The 18967-nt window shown below is 47.2% G+C and overlaps 2 protein-coding genes across 4 annotated transcripts; one reads left to right on the top strand and one right to left on the bottom strand.

Annotated features, from left to right (window-relative positions):
* The first annotated feature begins 258 nt into the window (after positions 1-258).
* Positions 259-14562, top strand: eya3 (EYA transcriptional coactivator and phosphatase 3). 3 transcript variants are annotated; one of them, XM_056417873.1, is made up of 19 exons: positions 259-347; positions 2555-2659; positions 4562-4611; positions 4774-4868; positions 6361-6441; positions 6547-6601; positions 7497-7606; positions 7894-8025; positions 8240-8325; positions 9184-9361; positions 9477-9646; positions 9730-9813; positions 9919-10008; positions 10409-10467; positions 10598-10749; positions 10864-10978; positions 11801-11922; positions 12031-12131; positions 13352-14562. In XM_056417873.1, the coding sequence occupies exons 2-19, from the start codon at positions 2603-2605 to the stop codon at positions 13430-13432; spliced, it is 1818 nt and encodes a 605-aa protein (XP_056273848.1). In that variant the 5' UTR covers positions 259-347; positions 2555-2602; the 3' UTR covers positions 13433-14562. The 3 variants fall into 3 exon arrangements, with proteins under 3 accessions (XP_056273848.1, XP_056273849.1, XP_056273850.1); XM_056417874.1 differs by lacking the exon at positions 6361-6441; XM_056417875.1 differs by lacking the exon at positions 7894-8025.
* Positions 14563-15908: 1346 nt separating this feature from the next.
* On the bottom strand, positions 15909-18963 carry LOC130196081 (XK-related protein 8). Its single transcript, XM_056417948.1, has 3 exons — positions 18434-18963; positions 18071-18255; positions 15909-17863 (listed from the first exon to the last, which is right to left on the bottom strand). Exons 1-3 carry the CDS (start codon positions 18730-18732, stop codon positions 17082-17084), a joined length of 1266 nt encoding a protein of 421 aa, XP_056273923.1. The 5' UTR covers positions 18733-18963; the 3' UTR covers positions 15909-17081.
* Between the last annotated feature and the right edge of the window lie 4 nt (positions 18964-18967).

Here is an 18967-nt window from a genome sequence, read left to right as displayed (position 1 = left end):
AAATTGATTAACTATTTTGGACACAAATTCTACAACTTGTTTTTAAAACATTAATTAGTCACGGTTACAACATTGCACACATTGTTCAAATAACAATGTGTGCACTCTTTTCTCTCACCTGTGTTCGCGCACCGCCACACCTGTCTCCACCCCCACACCTGTCTCCCCCCCACGTCGCGCCAAAGAAAGAAAGGACTCCTGTGAATGAACATTCCGCACATGCGCAGTAGGCCCAGCAACGCAAAACTTCCTGCCAAATAGTGCTCCCTAACAACAGACAAAGCTTGACACAGTGGATTCAGTCGAAGACGCTTAAATAAAAGCGTTTCTCGGTCGCCCCTTCAATGGTAAGACCGGGGTTATTACGTTTGTTGTGCTGGGAGTGTGTTAGTGTCGCGACGAGCTTCGCGGGCGGGAGCGCAGGGAGCGCGACGCGCTCGCACGATGCCGTTTTCAGTCCCCGCTCCAATGGCTGCTGCTGCCGGCTAATTTCTGGAGCGGAAAAAAAACTTTCATGCCCGGGCCAAACTAAATACCGCTCAAAGCTAGCTTTCGTATTAAACCGCCATTTCCCCCCAGAGACGCTGGCCATCAGGCGTGTGCACGCGACGGCTCGTGACACGCAGTTGTTTCTGTTGGAAGTGACCGCGAAGCGCGTGAACAGCGCGACTCTCGTCGGCTAACGGCGCGGAGCTAACGCCGCCGCTGGTGAAGCGGCTCGCGGCGCCGTCTAAACGCTGGCGTGCGACGCTTCATGAGTGTCTGTAGTCACAGGCGCCCCACGGCGTCGGTTGGTATTCGCTGCCGATACGTCGCCTCGTGTGTTGACGGACCGGGGGACGGTTCCGGGTCCAAAATGAAGCCGAATGAGCCGCTGTGTGCCGGGACATTGGCGAGATGTCAGACTTCACCTTCACAGCGGAGCGACCCCCGGCTCGGATATTTGCTGGATTCGGCTAACGGTTTTCAGATGATATATATATATATACAGGAACTTTACTTTGAGTTGTTGCTGTGCATGTTGTGCTTTTTTGTTTTCTTCTTCTGGCAAACGGTGCTAGTTAGCAGACTCAGGACACATAACACCGGAAACATGGGTGCTGAATGATACAGCGGTGTGTGCATCAGATGTGTGTTTGTAATCTGTAAACAATGAGAAATTACTTTAATATTGCAAAGTAGCTGCAACCAAACTATCAATCCTCCTTTTTTAGACTTAAATGTCACTAAAGAGCAAACGTAATATAAAGAAGACCTCCTGGTCATGGATTATGTTATACACCCTGCAATTTTCCAAATTGTGTAGTAAATAATATAGAGGAAATGACCTCAGGGATCACTTTCAACTAATGTATACTATCCTGGAGTATTTCAGATGACATATTAATTCAAATGTAAGTTTTTTTGGGGGGGGGGGAAGCAACAAAACCACAAGTAACTCTCACGATCATCGATCACTAATCGATTTCCACTAAATGAGATCAGTTATTACATGTGAATACCGGCGAAAATCAACAATTCAATTATTTTATAATACCAAATAACATTACCTATAACATTTTTTAGGAAATACATCAGAAAAGTAAACGACTCCAAACATGAATGCGTTTCCTCTATAAAATACATGAGAACCGGTTCAAACCCAAACGAGGGGTTCCCCTCGGTATCGGTGATGTGGAGGTCCAGAGGAGACACAGTGAAACACACACACACACACACACACACACGGGGACGACGCTCGGTTGAAAACGAGTTCACTCTGAAGTGGTTCGGGGTCCATCGTGTCCACGCGCCCCCCAGCGCGCGCATGTCCAAACAAAGCCGCGGTGGGCATCGAACCCCGGTCGTCTCTGGTTTATGAGCAATGCATATTCTTCCAGCCCCCGCCACGTGAGCGCACACCGGTTTCGGGGTCAGTGCCGCGGAGGAAGTGCAGACGACCTCCTTCACCTGCGCGGCGCGGTTACGCAAACGCGTGAAATATCTCTCATAGAAAGAAAAACACCGAGCAGGCAGGGGTTGATCTCCCTGCCCCGTACACCATCACGTGGCCCCTCTCCCCCCCACACTTGAAATATTATTCTCTTTTTTTCTTCTTTTTCCTTCACTTACACAAGCTTGACATTTTGTCAGTTAGGTAAATGTCAGGTGGGGAAGAGAGAGAGGCCGCGGGAGCGAGCGGCGGACAAAGTGGGGGAGATGTTATCCCGCCTCGGGGCGATCTGTTGATACCGACAGCTTGCGCCGGAGCAGCTCATGCTCCCGGAGTACATGTTTTGGTTGAGCGAAGGTGAGGTCACATGTAAAGTGGCACGCTTCATTGATCTCGCGGTAAACACGCGCGTGCTGAGGATTTAGGGCACCGCCAGTGGGGGGGGGGGGGTTGAGAGAGACCAGGTTGCCCCGCTTTCACCCCCCCGTGCCGCGCCACCTCCTGCGGCTGCATTGATGTGCATTTATGAAATACTCAGGAGGGGTTTGGGGGGAGTCACGCGTCTGGAGCGGTACATAAGGCTCGACCCCTCCGTGGACTCAGTGTCTCCTTGTGCTGCAGGGTCCGGACCCGCGGTCCCGGTGCAGAGAGTAGGCTGTGCGCGCAGACATGTCGGCTCGCTCCGCTGCAGAGATGGTCGACTTGCAGGAGCTGCCCGAGCTGCCGGTGAGTCTGCACGGAACGACGTGGTTTTAGTATTGTTTTAGTTCAGGATGAGAACATGATTTCATGATTCAGCTGCAGTTTGTTGTGCTTTTTCTCTCTCTTTTTTTACAGTTTTATTATTTTATTTGTTTAATATGCTTTTATATGTATTTATTTTTAATTTATTTTAAATATATTTCTATTTTATTTGTCGTTTATACTTATGGTAGGATTATGTGTATTCACAATATTGTGTTAAAGTACTGAAGTCAGTTTTATTATTACATTTTTGAATATGCTTGTTAAAAATATATATATATGTATTTATTTGAAATTTATTTTATATATATTTATATTTTATTTGTCGTTTATACTTATGGTAGGACTATGTGTATTGACAATATTGTGTTAAAGTACTGATGTCCAGTTTTATTATTTTATTTTTTTAAATGTTATATATATATGTATTTATTTTAAATGTATTTTATATCTATTTATATATTTTTTGTCGTTCATACTTATGGTAGGATTATGTGTATTCACAATATTGTGTTAAAGTACTGATGTCAGTTTTATTATATTTTTTTACATGCTTTTTTTATATATGTATTTATTTTAAATGTATTTTATATATATTTATATTTTATTTTTCGTTTATACTTATGGTAGGATTATGTGTATTCACAATATTGTGTTAAAGTACTGAAGTCAGTTTTATTATTACATTTTTGAATATGCTTTTTAAAAATATATATATACACTACCGTTCAAAAGTTTGGGATCACTTAGAAATGACTTTATTTTTCAAAGAAAAGCACTGTTTTTTCATTGAAGATAACATTAAATTAATCAGAAATACACTCTAATGTGGTAAATGACTATTCTAGGTGGAAACGTCTGGTTTCTAATGAAATATCTCCATAGGTGTGCAGAGGCCCATTTCCATCAACGATCACTCCAGTGTTCTAATGGTACATTGTGTTTGCTAATCGCCTTAGAAGACTAATGTCTGATTAGAAAACCCGTGCAATTATGTTAGCACAGCTGAAAACAGTTATGCTGGTGATATAAGCGATACAACTGGCCTTCCTTTGAGCTTGAAATTTGTAGAATAAAATTAATATTTCCAAATATTAATCATTATTTCTAACCTTGTCAATGTCTTGACTATATTTTATATTCATTTGATAAATAAAAGTGTGATTTTTCATGGAAGACACGAAATTGTCTGGGTGATCCCAAACTTTTGAACGGTAGTGTATATATATTTGTATTTATTTTAAATGTATTTTATATCTATTTATATTTTTTTTGTCGTTCATACTTATGGTAGGATTATGTGTATTCACAATATTGTGTTAAAGTACTGATGTCAGTTTTATTATATTTTTTTACATGCTTTTTTTATATATGTATTTATTTTAAATGTATTTTATATATATTTATATTTTATTTTTCGTTGATACTTATGGTAGGATTATGTGTTTTCACAATATTGTGTTAAAGTACTGATGTCAGTTTTATTTTTGTATATGTTTTTTTATATATATCTATTTATTTTAAATGTATTTTATATGTATTTATATTATATTTGTCATTTTACTTATGGTGCTTTTAAATGTATTCACAATGTTGAGTTAAAGTACTGATGTCAAGTATTAATTTTTTGTAATTTTTTTAGTATCCTTCAGAGAAATATTCTTTTATGTGTCATGAAATGCTCCCTGAAAGAATACATGCACCTCTGAAGGACAACTATTGTTCAAAAGTAGGCGGGAGAAAGTATTGTTTAATTCAGGAGCTTCCATGGCGTGGTTTTCTTCATCGTTTCGAGGGGAAACGTCTGACATCAGTCCTGAAGCAGCGGAGCAGATAGATTTACAAGTGAAAACCTTCCTCTGTCAACTGCGTCTGTGTTTTCAGGCAAAGAAGCCGAGGCTGGAGGTCGACGGTGGACTGGAGAAGGAGCCCAGGTCGGTCTTCAGAGTCTCATCTGAAACTATCATAGTTTTTAATTTACCAGTAGAGAGATTTGACACCTTTTAGTTTGTTTTTTATTTTACCTGTTTGTCAGCTTTGGCGTTTTTCCCAGCAGAAATTCTCTAATTTCTAATTGTTTCTTTTTGCTCTTCCAGTAATTTAGATGATGACGGGAGTCCAGCTGCGGCGCTGTGTTCCTCAGAGCAGGAGAGCTCGTACTCGGCCTTGTCCACAGCCCAGCTCGAGCCCAGTAAGTGGAAAACGCTGCGACGATGGGTCAGTGGTTAGCAGATATGTCTTTCAATCAGGGGGTTGGCGGTTCAATCCCTGCCCTAGTCGATGTGTCCTTGAGCAAGACATTTCACCCTCAACTGCTCCCTGTAGCTGTGTCTGAATGTAACAGGATTGTAAGTCACTTTGGATAAAAATGTCAGCTAAATGACATGTAATGTAAACATTTAACCACAGTATTCCAGAAAGCCAGGTGAAATGTCCATTTCTTAATTTAATGACGGTTAGTCTTAACATTTCAAGACTCATCTATCTGCCTCTCGTCTGCCGTCCGTTGACCTTATGGCCTTCAGGCCCTGTAGCCGACACAGAGCCCCCTTTGGGTCTCCCCGGATGAGACGCAGTTTAGGGAAGTATCTGTCAACTGAAAACACTTCTGATATGGCATACATCTACTCAACCCTCAAGTTCACCACCTCTAGTAAAGCGCAGCAACAAGTTGCTTCCCCAAGTTTCAGTGGGAAGAACACCGGAGTAAAGAGGCAGCCTGGCATTCCTTCTAGCCGCCAGCAGGGGGCGACTCCTCTGGTTGCAAAGGAAGTCTATTTATATGAGAAAATGACTCTTAATCTGAATCAACCTCAGTGAGCATGTATCTGTGTCTCAATCTCTAGTTTTCAGTCTTCTTCAATCCAGCATGATGTTCATTGAGTAAGTTATGGACCATTTAGAGTTGGTCGGACCGTACAGAAGGGGCTGCTTCAGGGCGGCTGCCTTGTGATCGACGGCTCTCGACCATGGAGGAGCGCACGCTCCGTCTTTCAACTGCAAACCTTTCACGGGGGCCGATCACGCCAGACGCCACTCTAAAAAACGCGTCGCTAGCAGCACCATTGTTCTCCTATGGTACTACGGCATTTCACGTGCGCCTCTTTAAATGCCGCACGTCGCGTATTTCTAGCGTTCTTCAGCCGCAGAAAAGTTAAAATATTCCCAACTGCCGCGGAGTCGCACCGCTCATCAATGTCGCACTCGGCCAAGGCAGCCAATCGGATCAAGCGAGAGGCCCAAGGCAGCCAATCGGATCAAGCGAGAGGCCCAAGGCAGCCAATCGGATCAAGCAAGAGGCGGGCTTTATGACACAGATGGTGGTATTCGTCGTACGCTTTCCTCCTTTTTATATTTTTTACATCGTGAACCCAAAACCTCCGTCTTTTGGGGGCTTTTTCCTCCTCATCCCACAACACAGCGGGCAAGAGCGCGACGTCGGCTTGAATCCATTTAGTAAATGAAGTGTCGTCGCCCGGTTGCCCACGCAGGCGCTCCACGGGCGCACGCCGCTGTTTGGCCCGGCGCGTTTTCACCGCGCCGCTTTTGAAGCGGCTGCACTTTCTACAACTGTTTTTTTTTTACTCTATGAAAGTTGATTCTAACATCTCATGCATCATGTCGTCTCGCTCGGCGGCGCTCCGACCTCTTCCCGTCTTTATTGACGGTTTGTGTGACTGCAGGTGATCAGGAGCAGTCCGACGCCGACAGAGGAGCGGCGACGCAAGCATGCGGCAACGCCATGAACTCGTACGCTCACTCTGGTACGAACGGGGAGAAACACCGATGCTCGTCGGACGACTATTTATCAAGAAGGAGAAGCGGCTGCACGTGCTCGTCAAACTAACGTTGTTGTTGTTGTTTTCCAGCTGCAGACTCGACGGGGACATCCGAATACACCCAACAGGTCTATCAAGGAAGCAAGTGAGTACCCTGCATGTGAACCCATTCATCACAATGTAACGCTCCACCGGTTTGAAGGAGGTGACATTTAGACTGTGACTCATCGGCTGATATCATTTCTTACATTTATTTTGTTATTACCACATTTGCCGTCCCGTGCTGCCGCATTCGGTTCTTCCTCCAGATTTCGACTGCCTTTCCTTCTCTACATATTATTCCAATGTTCCTCAGTTACCTCCAGGTCCAATTTTTAAAGCGACAACATTACAGCTGCTGCCTCTAAAGGAGCCGCTGACTCCTCCTCCATATATGTGACTTCACAGTTTACAGCAAAGAATGCATACACTACCGTTCAAAAGTTTGGGGTCACCCAGACAATTTGGTGTTTTCCATGAAAACTCTCACTTTTATTTATCAAATGAATTTTAAAATGAATATAAAATATAGTCAAGACATTGACGAGGTTAGAAATAATGATATTTATTGTAAATATTAATGTAGTTCTTTTCGTGGATCAAAGGAAGGCCAGTTTTACAGCGTCTCTCACCAGCATAACTGTTTTCAGCTGCGCTCACATAAAAAGGGTTTTCTACCCCTCCGTTCGTCTTCTAAGGCGATAACACAATGTACCACTAGAACACTGGAGATGGGCCTCAACACACCTCTGTAGAGACTTCATTAAACACCAGAGAATAGTCATTTACACTTTAACTATGGAGAGAGGGTATTTATGATTAATTTAATGTTATCTTCACTGATAAAAAACAGTGCTTTGAAGAATAAGGACATTTCTAAGTGACCCCAAGCTTTTGAACAGTAGTGTATATGTGTTGTGTTGCTTCTGAGCCAAAGTGTTGTATACATGTAAAAACACTTTTGAGCTCTTTTTTAAAAGCACTGGTTCTCTTTCTTTTAGCCCGGCAGTGACGTTGTACGCCGGCCAGGTTGCCTATCCTCCGCTGGCCCAGTCCACCGTGTACTCGGCCTTCCCCCAGACGGGCCAGACCTATGGCCTCCCACCCTTTGGTTGGTCCCCGCTCCCACCCTAACAGCCTATTTAACACTGTCTGCTCACTAAAAACAAAAGCTAGGGTCACACCTTTTTTTGTTTTTTGTTTGTCACTCTGCTTTAGAGGCCTCACTGTGCTTTGGCGTGGTCAAAATCGATTTTTCTTTTTGACCTCTGCTTAAACGACCACACCTCAAACTGAAGGACCTGGTTTCTTGACTTTTGCCCTCACCCTCAGTTATCCACTCCCCCCCCCCACTGCCTCTTTCATCCTCCGCTTCCATTGCTCTCCTGTCATCTTCAGGTGCTATGTGGCCAGGCATTAAAACAGAGACAGGGCTGCCTGAGGCGCCCTCTGGTGGCCAGCCTGGGTTTCTCAGCTTCAGCACCGCATATACCTCAACCCAGCCCGCCCAGCTGCACTACTCATACCAAGGCAAGCTGCAACTTCACTCTGACTCACCGGACGACGCTGTCACACCCTCTGCGAGCCGCGAGGAGCTTCACAAATCTCTTGCGGTGGCACAGCTCTGTCTTCCTCTCTTGTTGCTCATCACCTCAAATACTGTGTTGAAATACTTTTTCCTTTGTTTTGTATTTCTTTTCATTTTCCTCTGGCACTGTTTTAGCTGAGAACTTTCTCCCTCCAGGCTCCAGCTTCACAACATCCAGTGTTTACTCCGGCATCCCGTCGGCTACGGCCGCCACCACAACCTCCCTCACAGCGGCCCACCAGGTAAGGGGGTCACCAAGTGTCACCTGGCGACCAGTGCAGCATAGAAGAAGACGCCGTTTTATATTAAGTATAAGTGTGTTATCAACACTCTTTGCGGTTGTTGATCTCAAACACGCAGAAAAGCAAAATGATCCGGCCAATTCATACATTCCTGGGATTAAATTACACAGATAAACAAAGTGATGCATAAAACAAATATTTTCATGGCACTTCGAGCCGAACAACCCCCAGTATAACTTGCACACATAAACGCAGACGCATCGCGGCATTAACCATTTCATCTGTCATATTATGTATTATATCTACAGAGCTACAGAAAAAGATTTAAATAAACACGTATTTTTAAAATGTATTTATTCAATTTTCTTCAAAATGTGAACGCTTTTGTCAAAAATCTAATTATTACTGAAGTGACATTTAGAATAAAGTTCTCAGATTAAAATGTGTACAGAGAAAAATACAAATAGGTTAATATTTTGAGCCCTTTGGTTTGTTCGGTCGTCTCGGACTGAGATGTATCCGCATTTCTCTAAACTCTGCTCACTGGGTCCAGTCTCCATTTTTCTGACTGCTGAGCTTCTGAAAGGCGTGCTGCGTTACTATGACAACCGCTCGTGGTCACGTCATCACTCGCAGCATCACTCCTCAAGCTTTTAACCCGGTGATTTGGATGTTTCTCCTGTTCGTTTGAACCCAGTTTGTGTAAATGTTCCCGATCATAACTGATCACATTTATTGAGTTGAAAACGCGCTCTGGATAATCCTCTCTCTTCACCTCTCTGCTTCATCTTTCTGCATAACGTTTGTCATGCGACTCGCCCTCCATCCCAACTGTTCCGTTTGTTTTATTTCCTCCAGGAGTTCAGCAGCTACAACTCTCTGGGCCAGAACCAGTTCTCTCAGTACTACGCTCTGCCTCCCAGCTACATCCCCGCCGGGCTGCCCGGCGGCGACGACCACGGCGCCGCCGCGGGACCCGGCGGGTACCCGGCTGTGAAGTCTGAGCAGGCGGCCTCAGCCGGTCTGCCTCCCAGAGGTAACTCGAGTCCTCCGACTGACGCCACCTACATCTAAACGTGAGACGTGGTCTCGCCGAGCAGCAGAGGAAGCGTCTCCTTCGAGTCCTGATTTCAGACCTGCTCTGTGTTAAGATGCGTCCCCGCCGGAGAACCTCCCGGCGGGCGCGGCTCTTCCCGCCAGCGTGGCGGCCCCCGCCGGCGCCAGAAATCCGGACGAGGTCGGACGCAGGAACTCTGTGGGCAAAGCCAAAGGGAAGGGCAAGAGGTCCGACAGCTCCCCGCCCGCCGACGGCGACCTGGAGGTGAGCGGCCGGCGGCTCGTCCGGCTCGTCACGGAGCTTTAACTCTAAAGTGTCACGTTGTTGTTTCTCTCTCCTCGTTTCAGCGCATTTTCCTCTGGGATCTGGACGAGACGATTATTATATTCCACTCGCTGCTCACCGGCTCCTACGCGCAGAAGTTTGGCAAGGTGTGTTTCCGTGACTACGAGGAGACTTCACGGCACGCGAGAAAGAACCTGTCTGACCCTGTTGTTGTGTTGGTGTTGTGTTGTTGTTGTGTTGTGTTGGTTCAGGACGCGGCGACGGTGCTCAACCTGGGCCTGCAGATGGAGGAGCTGATCTTCGAGCTGGCCGACACTCACCTGTTCTTCAATGACCTGGAGGTACAGCGAGACGGGAGGCTTCACTCTATCTCATGAGTCCCCCCCCCCCCCCCCCTACTAGCTAGAGGTCCTCCCGCCAGGCATGTGGGGGCTTTCAAACCCCATCCGATGGCAGCTGGCCGCAGGGTGCACCTGTAAACACATGGAACAGGTTGTTCTGTGTATAAGTACACGGCCCTGTCGTGGAGTCCCGCTCCGACTCAGCAGCCCTGAAACGTCTCGGAGCGTCGCCGGGTTCATTTGCATGTTTTATGTAAATGTGCCGCGCAAATAGTTTGTGAGAGCGCTTCAAGAGGCGGCGGCGGCAAAGATGATCTGAATGACTCGTTGTGCCAGTGAACGCACCACGTGGGGTCAGCCAACACATTATGATGGAACAACTGTTTACTTTGTCTTTCAGGAATGTGATCAAGTCCATGTGGAGGACGTCGCCTCTGACGACAACGGGCAGGACCTGAGGTGTGTTCGTCAACAGTGCAGTGGCTACCTACCTCGTCTCACACACACACACACACACACTTTGACATGGTGACTCTGAAGCTTTATTCTCCTCGTGTGAAGGACTCACAGCCGTGTTTCTCCCTCTTAGTACCTACAACTTCCTGGCGGACGGCTTCAGCGGCTCCAGTGGCGGGGGGGCCTCGGCCGGGGTCCAGGGCGGCGTGGAGTGGATGCGGAAACTGGCCTTCCGCTACCGCCGGCTAAAAGAGATCTACAGTAACTTTAAAGGGAATGTCGGAGGTGACTATCAAACCCACCAACACCTTTTCTTTTAGAGAAGTGCATCGCCTCACGGGGTCAGAGGTCACTGCGCCGCCGCTGTCGAGGTCAGATTCTAACCGCCGTGTCCTCCAGGCCTGCTGAGTCCCATGAAGAGGGAGCTGCTCCTTCGGCTTCAGTCCGAGATCGAGAACGTGACGGACGCCTGGCTCTGCACGGCGCTCAAGTCTCTGCTGCTCATCCAGTCCAGGTCTGACCGCGGGGTGACCGCTCTAGAGCGAGGTGTTAGTCACGCCCATCTTTAGATTAGATTAGTGCGCTGGCCGGTGGTTCAGTCTCACAGGACCACTGTGCAGATGAATGATGATTTCCATGGTGGGGAATCTTCTTTTTATTTTAAAATAATCTACCGTAGATTCAGATAAGAGTTAATTACAGGGTTCGTACGGTCATGGAAAACCTGGAAAAGTCATGGAATTTTAAAATGGTCATTTCCAGGTCTGGAAAAGTCATGGAAAAAACTTAAATCATGAAAGTTTTGGAAAAGTCATGGAAATGTGTTATAATCACATGTTCATTTACGCCAAGTTTGAAATAATTAATATGTTTGTTAAAGAAAGACGCTCAAAATATAAGCCGGCGATAGCTCTCAATACGCAACATTTTCTAAATGTTTCATGTTTATACCGAGATTTCAGTTTGGTCATGGAACTTTGGTTAAAAGTCCTGGAAAAGTCCTTGAAATCCACTGGTCAAAATGTGTAAGAACCCTGTAATTACGTATATATTTACGTAGCTTTTGTGATATGGTCTTTTTTTGTTATGCTATAGTTTTAAAGAGTCAAGACTGGGCGGCTTAATTAATGTTATTTTAATGTCATATACATTATTATCATATTTAGTAACTGTTAGCTTTACAAGGCAATGACTGTGGCGGATTAGAGGGACTTTTCTTTCTTTATTTAGCTTAAACTGTCCCGACATCAATCAACGGGTCCGTCCCCTGAGCTTCTTGTTCTCCTCTCTGACCTCACGTATGTTCACGCATGTTATTCGCATGTTTCACCACCAGGGGGAAGTGTATGAACGTGCTGGTCACCACCACCCAGCTGGTCCCGGCTCTGGCCAAGGTGCTGCTCTACGGGCTGGGAGACGTGTTCCCCATCGAGAACATCTACAGCGCCACCAAGATCGGTACGCGGTGACCACGCACACGCGATGAGCTCCCCCCTCCGGAGAAACAGGAGTGGACGGTGGGTTGAAATGGCGCTCTGGTGATCTCTTGTGGTGTTGCCTGCTCAGGGAAGGAGAGTTGCTTCGAGAGGATCGTCTCTCGCTTCGGGAAGAAGGTGACGTACGTGGTGATCGGGGACGGGCGGGACGAGGAGTTTGCGGCGAAACAGGTGAGCGCTTTAAGTTCCTCGTGTCTCTGTGTCCAAAAACATATTGTTTTATAGTTTCTTTGACAACGATCTCCTGACCTCTGACCTCTGTTGTACGATCGCTACCGAAGTCGGACAGAAACCAGGGACGACATGTACAGATTCTTTAGGGGCAGTTAAAAAATTTTTTGGGGCACTTAAACTTGTGAAATTACATTGAACCTTTTGTTCAAAAATAATAAATATACTTATTTGGGCTTACAGTGTATAAGCAATTGTCATAAAGGTGTCAATAATAAGACTATTAGGCAATAATAAGACATGTAAGCAGTAGTCAAAGTGTTTTCTGAGATTTTTTAAACAGAAAACATAAATCGGATAATAATATTCAATTTTATTCTTATTTCTTTGTGGTTATTTTATTGTCAAATTTTTTAAACTACAATTAAAAATTTATAAATTAAAACAATTATATTAATTGATATTTTATTGTGAACCTACCTAGTACAGACAATAGAGATAGGACACCCAACAAAGAACAACAACAAAACATTAAATTATCATTATTATTTAAGAAGTTACGGGTCATGTGGGGCCCCTCTCGTGACATCAGGGGCCACATATTTCTTAGGGGTAGTTTTGCCCTCGTGTGTTTCTGACGCTGACAGAAACTATTACAACATCAGTCGGTCCGGAGCGTCCTCGGCCTTGTCGCCATGGTGACTCAGGCCTCAGTCGGTCCGGAGTGTCCTCGGCCTTGTTGCCATGTCCGGCTGCGAGCGCTGCTGACCGAACCGGGCTCTGGAGCTGAAGGAGGACTCTGTTGCTATAGTTACGTCATGTTGAAAGTGGTGACTCTGTTGCTATAGTTACTTCGTGTTGAAAGTGGTGACTCTGTTGCTATAGTTACTTCGTGTTGAAAGTGGTGACTCTGTTGCTATAGTTACTTCGTGTTGAAAGTGGTGACTCTGTCGCTATAGTTACTTCGTGTTGAAAGTGGTGACTCTGTTGCTATAGTTACTTCGTGTTGAAAGAGGTGACTCTGTTGCTATAGTTTCTTCATGTTGAAAGATGTGACCGGCATTCTGAAGGCTCCCGACTGTCATGAATCGCCACACACACACACACACACACGCACATTGGTTGATTCACAAGAAAATGTGAGTTCCAGAGTCGTGAATAAAACACTAACTGACTTGAAGCCGTGGCGCTGCCTGTGTCTCCGCCTCCGTCTCCCGCAGCACAACATGCCCTTCTGGAGGATCTCCACCCACGGGGACCTCGTGTCGCTGCACCAAGCGCTGGAGCTGGACTTCTTGTAAAGGAGGCGGCGCCGAGCGCCCCGCACCGAGAGGGAGGGACGGAAAACACGCCGGTCCTCGTCCCGCCGGACCCCCCCCCTCCCCTCCCAGAGAAACCTGCCGTCACTTGACGACTTGAGACTCTGCGTGGATGTGACGGCACTGAGGTGGACTTCTGGTCTCCCCCCCCCCCCCCGCCCGGCGCTCCCTCCTCCACGGCAGCTAACCTCACCACGGAGGAAACTGGCACTGATTTGGACACCTAAGGGAAAACATCCAGATTCTATTCCTCCTCCTTTTGGTTACATTGTCTTTTTTATTATTTTTCAGTAGCATGACGTCCTTCAGTGAAATCGATCCCTCTTCATTTGTCTTTCTCTTATTTTAAACAACCGAAAGGTTCACGCTGTTCGTTGGCGTTCTCTTTCGTTGCCGACGTTTCTTTCGGCCGTCAGAATAATATCAACGTCGAACACCGACGCCCCGTTCAACTCTCGAGGAGCTCGAGGGGTTAAAGACGTTAAACTCCTCAAAGAAAACCTACGAATCATTTCTGAGATCACTTTGTTTTTGTTCTCCGAGCTCTCCTTTCACAGAGCAATGCATTGTGGGAGAGCATCGTCCAGAACACGTCTTACGCTTCAGAACTCGGTTGACGAGCTCATTCACGACCTTCAGATCCCGCCAGGGGCGAACGACGAGGCCCGAGACACGAGGGATCAGCCTCCCACCCGCTCACCCTCTCACCCTTTCTCCCTCGCACCCTTTCTCTCTCTCACTCTCTCACCCTCTCACTCTCCCACCCTCACACTCCCACCCTCTCACTCTCCCACCCTCTCACCCTTTTATCCTTTTCGAGACACAAACTTTGAACGCGTCCGACCCCAGAGTCCCGTTGTCTCTCCATCCGTCTACGCCAGGGGTGCTCAATACGGCATTAAAAAATTGGCCCGCCCCCCTGTCACTTTCTCTATAGCGCCACATTACAGCAGAAGCATGTCATTTCTGTCTCTACGTGTCGCGTTAACAGTCCTCTGCCCGCCGTCTCGTGCGCCGCGGAGCTCCCGACACCGGTTTGCACGCATTGGGACGGAGCAAAAAAAAAGTCACTAGCACCCCCCGTCAACAATCCTTCTCGGCTCGCGCCTCACTAGCACCCCGTCGGTCGATCGCCTTGACTTGGTCACATAATAAGTAGTTTGCATGCTGAAAAAGTGTGAGCACCCCTGATCTACGCGCTCGCCGCTCAGCCTCTGATTGGTTAGAAACACGCCTCCAACCACTTCTGGAGGAGCGAGAACAACGGCAGCCCCGTCGACAACGAGGGGGAGTTTTAAAACTTATTTCAAAGAATTAGTCGATGGCAAACTAGTTTGATTAATTAATTGGAGAGAGAGAGCCCCTCCTCCTCCTCCTGTGGTATGAGATGATTACGACTGAACAATACTGAGCCTGAAGAAAACGTCGTATTTACACACTTGCAGCTTGACCGTTAAGAATGTGTGTGTGTCTGTGTGTGTGTGTGTGTGTGTGTCTCGCGTGACTGTATATTTATAGCGTGCCTTTTAACCATCATCTGTAAGCATAATCCCAAAGGTAAATATATGCGTGTAAGGCTTTTTGTTTGTTTTCATTGCTGTTTCATTATCCAAAGTGTTATCTTACTCTTCTTTTGTTGTTGTTTTTAAAGTGTGTGTTTTCTGTTCCTAGACGTAGTTTGATGTAACTGTTTTGTCTGCACTGTGTGTGAAAGAAGAGGTCGCTGTGGGTCGCTCGGTGCTCACGCCGCTCTGCCGTCGGACGCCCGCGATGCAAAGAATGTTGTCGTCGGTCTCCAAGATGTCTGAATATGGAGCGACTTTACTTTCACGTGTTTCCACATGCATTTACTCAAAGTCTGCGTTGTATTGGACTTCTGCTTCCTTTTGAAAAGGAGATTTATTTTGACAATCACTTTCTGAACACGCGGTGTTTGTATTGCAGCTCGGAGGACTAAAGGGAACCCGCTTAAATAGTTTAAATAGTTGACCGCGTGGGCTCATGACGTCCCGACACACACGTTAAACCATATGCAATCTTTGCATTTTTTAAATTTGTTCGCTTCTGCTTATTGAATGTGTTTTATTGTATTTCTTTACTGCGTCTGCATGTCACGTCGGTTTTGAAGTATAATATGGCTGTTGAACATGTTTAAGGGGCTATATTCTTTTACGTGTCCTTTTTTTCTTTCCAATGCCAAATACTGTTATATATATTTTTTTCTAAAGTGTGTTTTTGGTTTTTCTGTGTTTTTAAAAGTATTTCATTTCATCCTGGAGGAGCTGTGAGGATGCGTTAGGTAGAGAGCAGAGCGCTCTGAGCTCATCATAACCATCGACGATAATTTAACGACAATAATCACCGTTTCCTCTCGTTCAGGACCTGGACTCGGTCCTGGAGGTCCCCGTGTACCGTAGACACTCACTACAGTGTAAATAAACTTTTAAAAGTTTCAGACTCAAGTATCGGTCTATTTATTACTGGAGGGAAAAAAATACAATTACATAGCAACAAACGTATCTAGTATAAATATAATTATTTGATTTTTTAAAATTAAAACCGTGTTTACAAGAAATGTTGCAAGAACCCCAAAGACTAAAGTTTTATTAAATATAGACTTCACTAACTATGAAGTGAATCTAGTGTGTTTGCATTAAGAGGTAAATACTGAAGGTAAATGCATTAAATTGCTGTTTAAGAAAAAATATAGATCATAAATATTAATGAGGTTTGACTTTTGTAAAATCTTGAACTTAAAATAATTTATATATATATATTTATATTTAATGAGTTAAACAATTTCTTTGGAACAGGAATGTTAAGAACAAATATTATAATCCAACAATATATTGAGGCAATTTATGTAAAAAATTATTGAGAATGTGTCCGTATACGAAAGATTTCATTCATGTAAAGATGATCGAGCCCTTGTCCACAAAACATAAGATAAGTAATTTGTCAAAATGATTGAGGTTAGCTGATAACGTAATAATTGTGATAGGCCACGCCCATATTCTTGTGATAGGCCACGCCCCTAAACGTCTCCTTTAAATATTGAAATTCAGTTTCAATTCAGTTTATTTGTATAGCCCAATTTCACAAATTACAAATTTGTCTCGGAGTGCTTTACAATCTGTACACATAGACATCCCTGCCCCAAAACCTCACATCGGACCAGGAAAAACTCCCAAATAACCCTTCAGGGGGAAAAAAAGGGAAGAAACCTGGAGGAGAGCAACAGAGGAGGATCCCTCTCCAGGATGGACAGATGCAATAGATGTCATGTGTACAGAAGGACAGATTTAGAGTTAAAATAAAATGGTGTGGTTTTGTCCCCGATTGTTTCAACTGCTGTAAAAAATGAGAATCTCATCACAGACACGATGAGTTACAGCAACATAAATACATCTATTTAAAATGTACCACAGACAAACTGATCCCGTCCTTTAGAATAAAAAAGACAAAAACATGGTCAGCTCTCGGTTCACATCGTGGTGACGGTGCGTTCAGCGGTCGTGACTCGTGAGGTTGAATCTGGTCGCCGGGCAGCGAGTCACAGCCCGTCACATAACACCCTGAGGTCCTGAGGTCACGTGACGTATGACTCAGTCCGGTGGTCACGTGACGCGGGTCAGGAGTAGAAGTTCTCGGCCAACTTCCTCATCCTCTTGTTGCAGCGCGTGGCGTCGGGCGCCACGGCGCTCGGCCCGCCGCGATCCGTCACGTCGCCGTCGCTCCTCAGGCCGAAGGCCTCGGGGACGCCGTGGAATCGAACCCTCGGCACCTCGGCGTCCGCCTCTGGCCGCGCGCGGCAGTCGGTGTCGTCGGCGACGCCCCTCAGCTCGTCCTTGGCCACGTTGGGATGGAACCACTTGTAGTAGACCATCTTCAGCAGGAGGCCGAGGACGTAGGCCGCAACCACGGCGACGGCGACGGCCACGGCGCTCCGGGGCGGGATTTCGAAACGCGGCGGCCGGGCGCTCACCGTCCAGCACCACAGGCCGCAGAGCGCGGACACGTCCGCCAGCGCGTAGCCGTGGTACAGCAGCGCCCGGCGCCGCGTCCGCCCCTCCGCCACGTTGAACCAGTCGAAGTACCAGACGAGGGCCACGGCGCCGCGGTAGAGACGCTCGCCACCGGGGCCGTCCATGAAGTCCGTCTGGGACCGCCACGCCGCCAGCAGCAGGAGCGCCCAGGAGCACAGGAAGTGGGCGAAGATGAAGCACGGCAGCGCCGAGGCGAAGAGGGCGAGGGCGGCGAGGCGGGAGGAGACGAGGAGGAGGTTCCACAGGAAGTGGAGCGCCGACGACGCCGCGCGCTGCTTCTCCTTGTCGGGAAGGAAGGAGCGCAGAGAGCGGTGGTACATGGTCACGCTGAAGGCCACCGCCGAGGCCGAGCCCACGGCCTTCAGCACTGGGGAGGAGGAGGAGGAGGGGGAGGGGAAGAAGGAGCAGACGGAGGAGGAGAAGAAAGGAGAAGGGGAAGAAGGAGGAGGGAGAAGAAGGAGTCATTGGAGAAACTATTCGTTTGAACTTGGAGGTCTTTTGTCCTTAAAGGTTTCGGCCCTCCAACATGACGTCATCTCTGCTGGTCATGTGACTCTCTGGGGGCGGGGCTTACCTGTGACGGGGTCGAGCTCGCCGCTCCGCAGCGTGATGGCGAGCATGAGCACGAGCTGCGGGGCGCTCTCTGAAAACGCCTCGAACAGCCGCAGCATGCTGAGGTCGTGGCTCAGGCTCACGGCCACGCCCGCGGGGTCGCCGACCCCCGAGCTGCACAGGGACGCCTCCACCACGCCGGCGTGCCTGACACACACACACACACACACACATCTGATTACCTGTAAACAAGCACGCTGAGGCAAGCCACTATTCTGAGTGCCATAAATGAGAAGAAAAATAAAATAAACAAAACGACCTCAACCAGGAGCCACAAGTGAAAAATAAACACACACACACACACACACCTTCGGCCCTCTCCTACCTGAGGTAGACTCCCAGCTGCAGCAGGTGGAGCAGCCTGAGCGTGCCCCGGCTCGGCCACTTCTCCACCCGGGTGTGCCGGGGGTCAGAGTCCGGGTCGCTGTACCACAGCCAGCTGAAGGCCTGGACCAGCGCCGAGGAGCCCATGAGCAACAGCAGCAGGACGCCGAGGCTCCAGTACGCCCCCTCCTGGTAGAAGGACACCAAGGCCACCGCGTCCAGCACGACGTCCAGCAGCTGGAGCAGCAGACCCACACAAATGAAGAGGAAGTCCACGGGGGAGTACTTGAACACACTCATAGTGCCCCCCCCCCCCCACACACACACACACACACACACACACACTCCCACTCTTTCTCACACTATCTGCCGGCTTGAGGGTTTACATTCTGCTTTTTTACGGAGTTGGAGGAGAGGAGCGGACGACTGACGGCGCAAAGATTCAGCGTTCAGACACAGGCGGCCCCTCCTAGAGGGTTACGCAACACCTTAAAGGAGCAGCGCCTGGTGTAGTTAACCCTGTGTAAACACACAC

Source organism: Pseudoliparis swirei, chromosome 1, assembly GCF_029220125.1.
Source record: "Pseudoliparis swirei isolate HS2019 ecotype Mariana Trench chromosome 1, NWPU_hadal_v1, whole genome shotgun sequence".
NCBI classification, from domain to species: domain Eukaryota; kingdom Metazoa; phylum Chordata; class Actinopteri; order Perciformes; family Liparidae; genus Pseudoliparis; species Pseudoliparis swirei.
This window is presented reverse-complemented; position numbering and strand designations above follow the sequence as displayed.